This window comes from Prinia subflava, chromosome 21 (assembly GCF_021018805.1).
Source record: "Prinia subflava isolate CZ2003 ecotype Zambia chromosome 21, Cam_Psub_1.2, whole genome shotgun sequence".
NCBI lineage: Eukaryota > Metazoa > Chordata > Aves > Passeriformes > Cisticolidae > Prinia > Prinia subflava.
The window spans coordinates 5,088,669-5,101,549 of NC_086267.1; the positions used below are offsets into that span (position 1 = coordinate 5,088,669).

Consider the following 12,881-nt stretch of genomic DNA (forward strand, 5'->3'; position numbering starts at 1 on the left):
TGACGTTGCATTTTCAGCTTTTAGACTTACCTAAATCTCTCCTGCTCTGTGCAGCTCAGTTAATGGAAGGGCTGTTCCACCTTCTCACCCCACAAACGCTGCTCAGGCTGTGACAGCCAGGGCTGGTGCAGTCTGAGTTAAGGCCCAGCCCTGCTTTCCCAGCACCTGGAATTCCTGACCCCTTGTTTGTTCAGGGGGTTGTTCCCCTGAACAAACCTTGTTTGTTCCCGTTAGCAGGAGGGACAGGGGAGGGAGTCCTGCAGCTACACTGAATTCCTTCACAGATGAGCTGAATTCCTTCCTGGAAGCTGAGTCTCACCAAGTTCCCCTCACAGGGAATGTGCAGTGCTGGATTCAGGATCACCCATAACTGCCCAGCCTGAGCCCTCTTGGTTTCTCTTGCCTTGAGTTTTCCCTGCTGGGATTGACAAGGATTGGTGTCTTTGTTCCTGCAGTGCAATTACAGCCATTCCCAAGGAACCCAATTTGCTTTTTCTCTCCTTCAGCTGTGCAGTTCATAAAGGGAGTGATTTCACCACCAATTTGCCCTAACACTTACATGCTTCAGTCATCCCAGCTCTGAAAGGGAAACCAGCTTAATGAGGAAAGTGTTTAACATGCAGCTGAGAAAACTGTTCCCCTGAACTTCAGCATTCTTTGAGAGCAGGAGAGTGAAGCAAAACACCCTCACGTCTCCCCTTGCAGGGGAGCTGGGGCTGTGCTTGACTCATCCCCACACTCCTTCCCTGCTCTGATTTCCACTGTCAATCCTCAATTCTTGGGCAACGAGAACAAAACATTCTGTGTCACCCAACAGTGATGGGAAGGGACAAAGGACAAGCCCTGCCTGGCATTTCTTAGCTCCAGTGGGGCCTTTCTGAGGTTTGGGGTGCAGGGAGGGCCTGTCTGGGGTTCACTGTCAGTCCTGATTCAGGAATTGCCTTCCCAGGGACCAGCACCTGCTCAGGCAGGACAGGGGGAGGCTGTTTATGGCTGCACTGCTTAAGCTGCTGCTGATTACAGCAGACAGGCAAGAGCTTTAATGTTCCACCACTCCCTCACACAGGAATTAGTAGCAGAGGCTTCACATGAACCTGTCCCCAGTCACTTCCTCCTCCAGCCCTTCATGAACTTACAGGGTGAACTTCAAACCCAAACACGCATCCACCATCCTGGCCAGCCCAGCTCCACTTCATCAATTCCTCACAGCTCCACTCTACCCCTTATCAATTTAAATTCTTCCAAGCCACCTCATTTCCTTGTGTCTGCAGCTCCACCACCACTGCAGAAGTGCTGTGCGTGTGTGTAATTAGCAAACTAACACTCTAGACTAGCAGAAAAACATCTTCCTACACTGATGCAGCTCCTAGGACGTGGTACAACCCTAACACAGGCCCATTCCTGCAGCAGAAAATCCTTAAGCGTTTGCCTTCCCTGACGTCTCCTGGCTTTGTCTGGCAGTTCCTTTTATGCGTAGACGAGTGCAGATTTCTTCTGTGAAAACAGAGCAACAAGATTTCTGAAAGAGAAAAGGGGAGAGAGGGCTGTGGGTGGGTTGTTCTGTGGATCCATCTTGTCCATGTTCCCCTTGGGAAGGCAGCAGCACCCAGGGGCACACTCGGACACTGGTGCAGTTTCACTGTCTGTGTGTTTTCCTTGTCTCATGATCAGAGAACAGCCACCACTGAGAATAAACTTATTATGGATCATTTATGTCCTCTCTAACACCCTGGGTAGCAGAATGCAGCTTGGCTGCCTTGGGATTTCAGGGAATGTTATTTTTTTTCCTTTGTGGGGGGACAAAGGGATGATAGGGGAATATTTTTATTATCTTTATGCTGTTCAGGCTACAAACCCATCCCACAGCCCAAGCTGTGAAATTTTGGCACTTTCAACTGCACAGCCTCCCCTCACCCCTGCCCCACTGCACGGCTTTCCTTGGAAAACCAGGTCAGGGTGGAAAGGCTGGAGCCTGGCGGGAGCAGGAGGGACACGGGGAGGCAGGACAGGAGCTGGGGCCCACCTTGGAGAAAGGAGGGACACGGGGGACAGGATGAGGTGCAAAGGAGGGACACGGGGGACAGGAGGGGACCTGGAGCAGCGGCCAGGGCCCACCTTGGCTAAAGGAGGGACACGGGGACAGGACAAGGTGCAAAGGAGGGACACAAGGGACAGAACGAGGTGCAAAGGAGGGACACAAGGGACAGAACGAGGTGCAGAGCCCACCTTGGTCAAAGGAGAGACATGGGGGACAGGACAAGGTGCAAAGGAGGGACACGGGGGACAGGAAGATGTGCAGGGCCCACCTTGGCCAAAGGAGGGACGAGAGGCCGGACAAGGTGCAGGGCCCACCTTGGAGAAAGGAGGGACACGGGGACAGGAAGGGACCTGGAGCAGGAGCCAGGGCCCACCTTGGCCAAAGGAGGGACACAGGGACAGGACAAGGTGCAGGGCCCACCTTGGTGGAAGGAGGGACACGGGGACAGGACAAGGTGCAAAGGAGGGACACGGGGGACAGGACAAGGTGCAGGGCCCACCTTGGTGGAAGGACGGACACGGGGGACAGGACAAGGTGCAGGGCCCACCTTGGCGTGCGCGGCCGTGCGGCGGCTGCTGCTGGAGAGCTCGGCCAGGGCAGCGAGGACGCCGAGGGCGAGGCCGATGCCCAGGGTGAGGAAGAGCCCCCCCAGCGCCGGCGGCTCCAGGGGCCCCCAGCGCTCCCCGCTCCGGCGCAGGCAGCTGCTCTCCCACCACTTGTTCCGCAGGTAGTCCAGGTCACCCGCCTCGCGCAGCTTCAGCACGGCGATGGACAGAGGCTTGGTCCAGGGGGAGGCTGGGAGAGGGAGAAGGAGAGAGAGGAGGATGGGAGAGCTCCCAACTGGGGTTTAAACATCGTTAATGGGTGCAGGGTGTCACTGAATGGCTTTTCCTGGCTAACAACCATCCTGCCCTGGCCACAGAGGGGTGGGAACGCCTGTGGGATAAGGGCAGAGCAAAGGTGCTTTGGGAAGGACACGAGCAGAGCGTCCCCTGCTCATTGCATCAGGGAATCTGCATTCCTGGGGCCAAGGACGCCCTGGGAGAGGGAACATTTGTGGGTTAGAGTTCAAAGTGAGCGCCAGTGTCAATTCCCCAGAGAGCAGTGACCCTGCCACGCAGCGTTTCCAGCCTGTGCTGGCTCTGCCCCATTGCTGTCCTGTCACCCCAGGGAGCTCTGGGGCAGCAGGGGGGCACAGGGACTCACCCTGGGCGGTGGCGATGCCGAAGCCGCGGGCCCCGATGACCTCGGGGGCCCTGATGAGGTTGCAGTGGCGAGCGGCCGCCAGGTCCTGCGAGATGGACTCGCCAATGAAGGCGTAGTTGGAGTCCATCACGCGCTGCACGGCCTCCTGGTAGGTCTTGACCAGAACGTGCTCCCGACGCTTCTCCATGTACTCGTAGATCATCTGGTGGATGGGGTTCTTGGAGTTCTGCAGCCCAAAAAACCCGAGTGTCAAGCTCAAGTGTGAGGCAGCCACTTAAAACATAAAAATCTGCCTTTACGTGCAAGAGTCATAAAACAATTTGGAGAAGAAGAGCACTTAAAGCATGTGTGGAAGCACAAAGTGTCCCCACCACCAGGGACAAGCATCACACAGGGGTACAAGTGTCACAGATGGCACCTGCTGTTCCAGGTACAAAAGGGCAGCCCAGGAAGAGTAGAGAGATTTTTAAAGGAGAATACAGAATAAAAATAAGAGTTCTGTGCCTGCTTTCCCATGAGAAGAGGTGGAGGAAAGGCTGAACAAAACAATAATTGTATTATTTGAAGTATTACAGGAAAACTGAGCGAGTCAGCAGTGATGAGGGTGTTGTAGGGGTTATAAGGCCTGAGCTGTGTGGCTCAGCCCCAGTTCAGCAGTCCCTGTGTCTGGGCACCACGAGATTCTCTGCACCTTGAAGTAGTAGAAGGTTGAGGAGCCCTCCAGTGTCCCAAACTCCAGATTCCTCTGCTTGACCAGGTCCTCGAAGGTCTGGATGGGGAGCTGCTCGCTGCCGGAGCTCAGCAGGGCCGTGAAGTTGGCAATGTAGGCGGCCAGCAGGGCCAGCGTGAAGAGCCACCAGACCACAGCAATGACCCTCACTGAGAGAGCCTGGGGCCGGGGGGTGGCGCCTGCACCACAGAATAAATCACCATAAATCACACAGGGAGGGCAGAGGAACACCAGGAGCTGCAGATCCACCAGCCTGAGCTGCGGAGACTTCCCTTTAAATGAAGGCAAAGTGTAGACCCTGCCCTGCAGCCACACAGAGCCTGAGCCTGGAGAGCCCCACTGTGCTGCTCTGAGCAGCACCAAGGCTGCAGGGCAGGGCTGGAGCAGCAGCAGGGGCCCAAAGCTGCACAAAAAACTCCCCTGTACAAAGCAGCAATGCCATGCCCAGCTGGGCACTGCCCAGGGCAGGAAAGGTTACCCAGGGCAGGAAAGGTTCCTCAGCCAGAGGCAATTATCTGTACAAGCCCAGCAGGTCTGTAATCACACCTCCCCAAACTGGTTTAGTGCTCCAGTCCCTACTAAGACACCTTTTCACCCCAGTGTCACGGGAGGAGCTGGGTGCACCCTCATCCCAAAAACCCTGCTGCTCCCAGGGCTGCTCCTCCCAGCTCACCCTGCAGGGCCAGAGCTCCTGCTCCAAACCAGAGGCTGTTCAGCAGGGTGAAGTGATTCTCTTCATTCTTTGGCTCATTCCACTCACAGGGGCTCAGCCTGTGAGAGAAGGACAGGATAAAACCAGACATTCAGAGGGAAAAAATAAAAATAATCCCCATCAAGAGATCTGGTGTTCCTCCTGAGGAGATCCCACTCCTAATGCTGGCTTAATCTGACAGGATTTAAGCTTTCTTAGCCATTGTACTGGAGCTGTACAGGAGGATCCTCAAAGCAAAAGGCTCCTTGGGATTTTCTAATCTCTTCATAGGTGAGAAAGCCACTGACTTGGATACAATCTGTGAAACAAATGCATTTGTACCTGGCAACAAGGAAGAGGCAGAAGCAGGTGAGCAGGTAAGCAAATAAAAGGGCTGTCCAGGTCTCCTTGCTGAAAGGAGACAGGAAGTGGAAGAAAGACAAGTCCTGGGAGGCCGTGTCCTTGCGGAGCAGGATCCCAATCCCCGTCTGCAGGAAGGGCGTGGTGAAGGACACCACCTCCTCCCTGGCCGAGGTGACGGTCAGTGGAGCCACTGCAATGTCAGCTTCCTGCCAGGGAGACAAAAACCAGTCAGCAGCCAGCCCAGGGAACACTTCTGTCCCTCAAACACTTCTGTCCCTCAAACACTTCTGTCCCTCAAGCTGGTGCATCCCTGGCTGAGCAGGCAGGTGCTGAAATGGCATCACTTCTCCAGGTCAACAGCATTGGGACCCCAAGGAACAGGCTGAGTGTCCCATGGAAATCTTTGGAATGGGATTCCACCCAGTGGAGTCATTCACAGTGAGGTGCTGGTTGGTATCTGAGGGTTCTGCAGCAGGAGCTGGGCTGGGTTTGCTCAGCTGCTCCTGTTCCTGGCTGAGAGCTGGGCACAGCCTGAGCTCAGAGGGGCAGAGAGCTTTAACCAAAGTGTTCCCCACAATGACAGAACAGCAGCCACAGGGACTGCACCTGATGGGGTGAGACGGGCACTCGAGCATCTCTTGAGGACTCTGGGCATTGCCATTCTGAATGAAACGAGGCTCACCCAGGGGTCAAGCTCAGGCTAAGCTTTGCCAAGCTGTCTGCACAGTCTCACAGGCTAGAGAGAAACACTGAGACACACGAGTGCTGCCCTGGGGGTGCCTGGCTGTACCCTGGCTCTAAAGCAGGGCTCTGCTGCTGTGGCCGCTGCCTCCTTGTGCCTTATCTCCACCTCCCGGGGAACCCCCCCTGGGGGTGCTGCAGCAGCACAGGGCAAAGGGAAGGGCTCGTCCCTCCCTTCCCCGTGGCTTGGTGGCTGCAGGAAGCAACTTTGGCTGCAAAAAAAATCAGATTTTTCTTTGCTCCTGCTACTCTGAGCTTGCCCAACTCCAAGCCTTGCTGCTCATCGGGGCAGGAGAACTCCGCGTTCCTCAGCCCCTGAGCGGATCCTAAGGAGGCCCTGGGGCCGTGCTGTCCCCTCAGAGGGGCACAGGGCAAAGGGAAGGGCTCGTCCCTCCCTTCCCCGTGGCTTGGTGGCTGCAGGAAGCATCTTTGGATGCAAAAAAAACCAGATTTTTCTTTGCTCCTGCTACTCCAGCTTGCCCAACACCAAGCCTTGCTGCTCATCAGGGCAGGAGAACCCCTGAGCGGATCGTAAGGAGTCCCTGGGGCCGTGCTGTCCCCGCAGAGGGTCCCAGGAGCCCCGATTGGGATTACCCTTCGCAGGATCTCGCCAATCATGCCGCTCCAGTTGCCGCCGGCGCCCGCAGCCCCGTACTGCCCGTCCGCCACCAGCCGCACGCGGTACTGGAAGTGCAGCATCGCCGCCAGCGCCGCCAGCAGCTCCATGCAGTATCCCTCCAGCTCTGCTCCCCGCACCATCGCGTAGGGATCCTCCTGCAGGGGGGACACGGACAGCGCTGCAGCTGCCACGGGCCGGGGACAGCCAGGGGAGCTCAACCCGGCCCGGGCAAAACCTCCCCGTTATTCCCTTCCCCGTTATTCCCTTCCCCGTTACACTTCTCCCCCGTTCTTCCTCCTCTCCCCCCTTCTTCTTCCTCCTCTCTCCCCCCTTCTTCTTCCTCCTCTCTCCCCCCTTCTTCTTCCTCCTCTCTCCCCCCTTCTTCTTCCTCCTCTCTCCCCCCTTCTTCCTCCCTCTCTCCCCCCATTCTGCCTCCCCTCTCCCCCCTTCTTCCTCCCCTCTCCCCCCTTCTTCCTCCCCTCTCCCCCCTTCTTCCTCCCCTCTCCCCCCTTCTTCCTCCCCTCTCCCCCCTTCTTCCTCCCCTCTCCCCCCTTCTTCCTCCCCTCTCCCCCCTTCTTCCTCCCCTCTCCCCCCTTCTTCCTCCTCTCTCCCCCCTTCTTCCTCCTCTCTCCCCCCTTCTTCCTCCCCTCTCGCCCCTTCTTCCTCCCCTCTCCCCCCTTCTTCCTCCCTCTCCCCCCTTCTTCCTCCTCCTCTCTCGCCCCTTCTTCCTCCCCTCTCCCCCCTTCTTCCTCCCTCTCCCCCTTCTTCCTCCTCCTCTCTCCCCTTCTTCCTCCCTCTCCCCCTTCTTCCTCCCCTCTCCCCCCTTCTTCCTCCCCTCTCCCCCTTCTTCCTCCTCCTCTCTCCCCTTCTTCCTCCCTCTCTCCCCCGTTCTTCCTCCCTCTCCCCGTTAATGCAGGGACATTTCCAGACTGGGAAAATATTCCCTGGAGATCTGCACCCTGCAGGTCACAGGTACCACAGGATTAAGTGAAAAACCTCTTCTTAGCCTAAAAGCCAAATATTTTCATTTTGGCGCCTCGGGTGAGGGGCACAGGCTGAGATCAGGACCTGAAAATTCACTGCTGCAGCTTCTCCTGAAGTCCTGCTTGTCTGGAGCAGCTGCTGATGCGTTTGGGGAATTTTGTCACCCGGTTTTGTCCCTGTGTGACCTTTACATTGCTCCCACCTCAGGGCAGAAACAGCACACAGGGAACTGAGGGTCCTGGTGTCTCCCCCGAGCGCTGACACAGCCCCCAAATCCTGCCTGTGGCCACTGCAGCCAGCTGGCACCCCAAAAACACTGCCAGGAGCAGGGACATCCCTGTCAGAGCAGCCCAAACCTCCACCTGCACACCAATGGGTGGGATAAAAGAGGCAAAGTGCATTTCCAGCTGTTCCTGCCTCTGGCACGGCCTTACCAGGATGGTGGTGACGGTCAGGGTTGGAAGACCCTCTCCTCCTCCCCGGGAGTCCGCGCCCTGCCAAGCAGAAACCGAGGAATAGTTTTATTTCAGAGCCCCAGGTCTCTGGAACCTTACCCTGGAAGGTTTAGGGGATGTGCCTGAATTAATCCAGCCCCAAAACTGCCCCCTGAGCTGCAGAGGCTGCTGCTGGCTCCTGACTAATTAATAAATCACAGCGTTTCACTTCATCGCCTGCTGCAAACAAAAATCACTGCACATCTTCAGACGGTGCGCGCAGCCTTCCCAAGAGACCAATCCGTGCTGCAGACAAAAGAATTAGCAGCCAATTAAGGTCTCATTAGAGAGCAATTCCAGGAGATACAGAACAGTCGGAAACCTGAGAGGAAGAGAGGAAAACGTGGATTCACTTCTGCGAGTTAAAGATACATCTTCCAATTTTATGGTCACCCAGCTCGAGAGGATTCCTCATCAAATCCACTTCAAGGCAATTTAGGCTTTTTCTAGTGAAGTGTCAAATTCTGTGAGGTTTGTTGGTGTTAAATGTATCTGCTGATTGTAAAATTACAGGGTGATTTTTCTAGACAGAGAGAGCCAGGATGTGTGTGTGAATATATAAATATCTATATATGCAGTAAAAAATGTGCAAAAGAAACCTCAGTCCTTCCAGGAGGAAAATGATCTTGCTTTGATTCTGTAGAAGGGTTTGAGGGATGAGTTTTGCCTTGGAAGCTGTGATCACAATTTCCCCAACTCCACCAGCCATGGAGTCAGGGCTGCTGGCAGGTTCTTCCCTGGGGCACGACTCAATTTTGAGCTCTGGACAAAAAATTCAGTCAAAAAAAAAACAACAAAAAACCAAAAACAAAACAACAACAACAAAAAAAAACCTCCACAGAAACAAACAAAACCAGCACAGAGACACAACCAGCTATACTTAAAATAATAAATTCACAGATTAAAATCTTTGCACACCCTGACCACTATTTCTGAATTAAATATGGAAGTTCATCTGCCCTCTGCCTTCGTTAGTAGCTGGGCACTAATGAACTCAAACATACCTTACTCACAGCATCATCATTCCTCCCAGCTCCTGGAAAAACACAACAAAATCAGATTTGTGTGGGGCTTGTGTTTACAGCCCCTCATTTCAGTGCACTGAAATAACCAGAACGATCACCCCCGGCTCCCGAACTCGCTTTGTTTCCTCCCCCAGGGCACAAAAGAAGGCACAGAAGGAACGAGTGGGGCTGCAGGAGGTTCTAATGTCACCCAATGATGTCACTTTATGTCCCTCAGCCTCTGAGGGATGGATCCTGCACAGCCAGTCCATCCCTGAGGAGAGGCAGCTCTTCTTTTTCCCCACACAGCCCAAATTTGCCCCCATTCCTGCCAAGCCCCATTTTCCCCCGAGGAGAAGCCAAAAGTTCCCACCACCCACTTCCCAGACACTGCTTTTTCTTACCCTTCCTTTCCCCTGCTGCTGGCAGGTATTTAATTATTATTTCATTCTGAGATGCAGAATTAAAACCACAGTTTTGTCAACATATTGTTTATTAATTGCCCAGGATGATTTTTCTAGAATCTGCTTAGCATTGTTCCTTGGACTCAGAGAACTCACGGCACAAAAGCCAAAAATCTCTCAAGATAAACCAAAAATTGCAAGTTTTTTTCACTCTTTCAAGCAAAAGCTGTGAGTTTTTCTCTAAATATAACAGCATATTCATTCATTATGTATTTATTTTTCCTTCTTTGGTGTTGCATTTCTGACCTCGTGCTGAACTCCACATTATGGTAAAACAAAACCTGTTTTTTCCCCTCTCCACTACAGTTCTCCGTGGGGGCTGGAAATCTTCACAAAGGAGTTCTCTTGTCTCCCTTTAGAAACCCTTTAAAGCTTTTGGAGCCCCTTTCTGAGGGCCTGTGGGGTTCCTTGGAAGGCAGCAGAGCCCTCGGAGGGCTCCAGCTCGGGCTCAAAGCCCCTTTGTGAGCCCTCCTGGAAGGGGCTGCGGTGGTGGGGCTGCAGCAGCGAGCCCAGCCCGGGCAGGGACACGGCCCAGCAGCGAGGCTGGGTCCTGGGGATCCTGTGGGAATCCTGGGGGAATCCTGTGGGGATCCTGGGGGGATCCTGGGGGGATCCTGGGGGGAATCCTCCTGGGGATCCTGGGGGAATCCTCCTGAGGAACCCCTCCTGGCGATCCTGTGGGAATCCTTCCTGGGGAAACCCTCCGGGGATCCCTCCTGGGGATCCTCCTGGGGAATCCTCCTGGGAATCTTCCAGGGAATCCCCCTGGGGATCCCTCCTGGGGGATCCCCCTGGGAAATCCTCTTGGGAACCCCTCCTGGGGATCCTCCTGGGGAAACCCTCTGGGGACCCCTCCTGGGGAAACCCTGTGGGAACACTCCTGAGAACCTTCCTGGAAACTCTTCTGGGGGATCCTCCCTGGGGAATCCCTCCTGGGAACCCTTCAGGGGAACCCTCCTGGGAATCCCTCCTGGGGAACCCTCCTGGGGAAATCCCTCCTGGGGAACCCTCCTGGGGAAATCCCTCCTGGGGAACCCTTCAGGAAATCCTCTTGGGAAATCCTCCTGGTGGATCCCTCCTGGGGAACCCTCCTGGGAGGATCTTCCAGAGAATCCCCCTGGGATCCCTCCTGGGGATCCTCCTGGGGAAACCCTCTGGGGATCCCTCCTGGGGAATCCTCCGGGGGAAATCCCTCCTGGGGAATCCCCCGAGGAACCCCTTCTGGGGGGATCCCTCCTGGGAGGATCTTCCAGAGAATCCCCCTGGGATCCCTCCTGGGGGAATCCTTCCTGGGATGCTGCAGCAGCACAGGGCAAAGGGAAGGGCTCGCCCCTCCCTTCCCCGTGGGTTGGTGGCTGCAGGAAGCAACTTTGGCTGCAAAAAATCAGATTTTTCTTTGCTCCTGCTACTCTGAGCTTGCCCAGCCTTTCAAAGGGAGGCTGCTGCTGGACTCCTGAGGAAAAGGCTCCTGGCACTGCTCAGGATTGGCCACCTCACCTCAGTTTTCTCCTCCATCCTCAGCACATCTTGCTGAAGCTCAAGGGGACCATAAACTCACAGAAGTGAAGTTTTAACCACAACAAACACACCTAAACCCACCCTTTTCCTTGGCTTTTCTCATCCTCCACCATCTCTGTCATCTGGTTTCCAGCTGTGGCAGCAAAGACCCTTGGGGACATCAAAGACCCTTGGTGGTGGCACTCCCAAAGTCACAGCCACAAGGTGAGCCCTGGGGAATCTCTCTTTAACCCATTTGAAAGCAAATTCTGAGATTGGGACAAAACCCTGCAAGCTCTGGCAGGTAAAAACTGAAGGAATTAATGCTCTGAAGGAGAACAAAACCAGGTTTGGGGGCAGCCAAGGCTCCTGGATCCTTTTCCTCACCTGCCTGGCTTGATTCTCTCAGGAGCAGCAGGGCTGTGACCACACAGATGGTGAAGTGAAGACCTTTCTCCATCGGAGCAGAAATTCCTGCTGCTCTGCAGGATCCTTCCTGCTGGAGGTGAAAGGCAAGCAGTTAAAGCTGGTTCTGCAGCTCCTCATCCCTGGGTGAGATCAGTTTGCCCCGGGTTTTCTGCTCCTTTTTCTGCAGAGCCACAATTCCAAACAAATTCCAGCTGAAAGCAGCCACTGCTGAGCTCAGCCAGAACAAATATTAAAGAAAGGCCCTGCTGAAGTCCCCGCTGCAGCAAAAAGGATGTGACAAACCTAAAAAAAAGGGGATTTACCCACTGGTGGTCTCTCCCTGTGGGTTCTCCCCTAGGGAAAGGGCAGGAGAGGAAGCAGCAGCAATATTTGTAATGGTTTTTGTTGCCCAACAAGATACAGGACACCATTACACCAGAACTGATAAAAAATGAACTTAAAATGCCCAAGAAATATTATCATTTATCAGAGTGTATAGGCAAAAACATGCTTCATGTGGCATTACTTGCTCCTCACTGATGCTCATAAAACACTGGATTTTTTAGTGATCTTACCTCATCAGCTTTTTAGGGAATTTCCCCAATCCTGCATCCCATGAAAACCCTTAGCATTACAGCTCAGTGCTTTCCCTCACTCATTTTCCCTGTATTTTTCACCTAATGACAGAAATAACTAAAACCTCCACAGAAGGTTCTTTCTGGGTTAAAATCTGATGCTGATTTTGTTGTTGCTGATGTTAAAAAATGCTGCCAAATGGGAATCCTTGTGAAAGGACCAGAGGTGAGGGCTGAGCTGTACCTCGGCCAGCACTGACTTTATTCTACAACCACTTTTTACACAAAGTAGTTGCTGCTCTTGGCTGTTGCCAGAGCAGCACAAAAAGTGAGCAGCTGCATCCACCAGGGGGAAAAAAAAAAAGGGAAAAGTAGCAGCGGAGCCAGGGAGGAGCTGCACTTTTCCTGGGAGATTCAACCTCTAAATTCCTGTTCCTTTTTCATGACAATTTGGTAAATGCATCAAAATCTTTGTTTCTAGTGGCCTCCTCTAAAAAACCCCAAACTAATCAGAGCTTTTAGCACACTGCTGGCATCACCTCGAAAAGAAAGTTGTTAACGCGCTGCTTATTGATTATCCAGGAGCACAAATGGGGTGTAAATGTGGGTTTAAAAGCCAGCAAGGAGCCCGTGGCACCGGGCTTTGCCCTTGCCAAAGCAGAGAACGAAGCGAATGAAGGAAATTCTCACTTACAGAGACTCCCTGGGTCCGTCTGTCCGTCCGTGCGTCCGTGCGGGAGCAGCTCGGGCATCCCGCGCTGGGTTAAATACCCGGGAGAGGAGGAGGAGGAGGAGGAGGAGGAGGAGGAGGAGGAGGAGGAAGAGGAGGAGGAGAGGAGGAGGATGAGGAGGAGGAGGGGTCTCTAAAGGTGCCAGCTAGGCCGGGGGACACCTGGGGCTTTGGGGAAGGAGGAGCCCACCCCAAAGGAGAGGCTTTGGAGGGGCTCGGTCCAGCTGGGTGCTGCATCCACACTCACAAAATTCTCTGCCCGGCCCGTGGTGCTGCTGTAAAATTCCTCCCTTGGGAGCTGCCCCCAGCAGCTGTGCCCATTTTCCTGCCTGTTGAT

At 54.3% G+C, this 12,881-nt stretch overlaps 1 protein-coding gene across 2 annotated transcripts; it reads right to left on the bottom strand.

Moving 5' to 3' along the window:
• Positions 1 to 53: 53 nt before the first annotated feature.
• LOC134560829 (probable glutamate receptor) lies at positions 54 to 11,309 on the bottom strand. Of its 2 annotated transcripts, XM_063417224.1 has the most exons (10): positions 11,219 to 11,309; positions 8,871 to 8,902; positions 7,807 to 7,866; positions 6,364 to 6,543; positions 5,008 to 5,234; positions 4,648 to 4,745; positions 3,936 to 4,153; positions 3,245 to 3,470; positions 2,586 to 2,833; positions 64 to 1,519 (listed from the first exon to the last, which is right to left on the bottom strand). In XM_063417224.1, exons 1-10 carry the CDS (start codon positions 11,289 to 11,291, stop codon positions 1,418 to 1,420), a joined length of 1,464 nt encoding a protein of 487 aa, XP_063273294.1. In that variant the 5' UTR covers positions 11,292 to 11,309; the 3' UTR covers positions 64 to 1,417. The 2 variants fall into 2 exon arrangements, 1 of the variants encoding a protein (XP_063273294.1); XR_010082807.1 differs by lacking the exon at positions 11,219 to 11,309 and having other exon boundaries at positions 54 to 181; positions 217 to 1,519; positions 7,807 to 9,817.
• Positions 11,310 to 12,881: the final 1,572 nt, after the last annotated feature.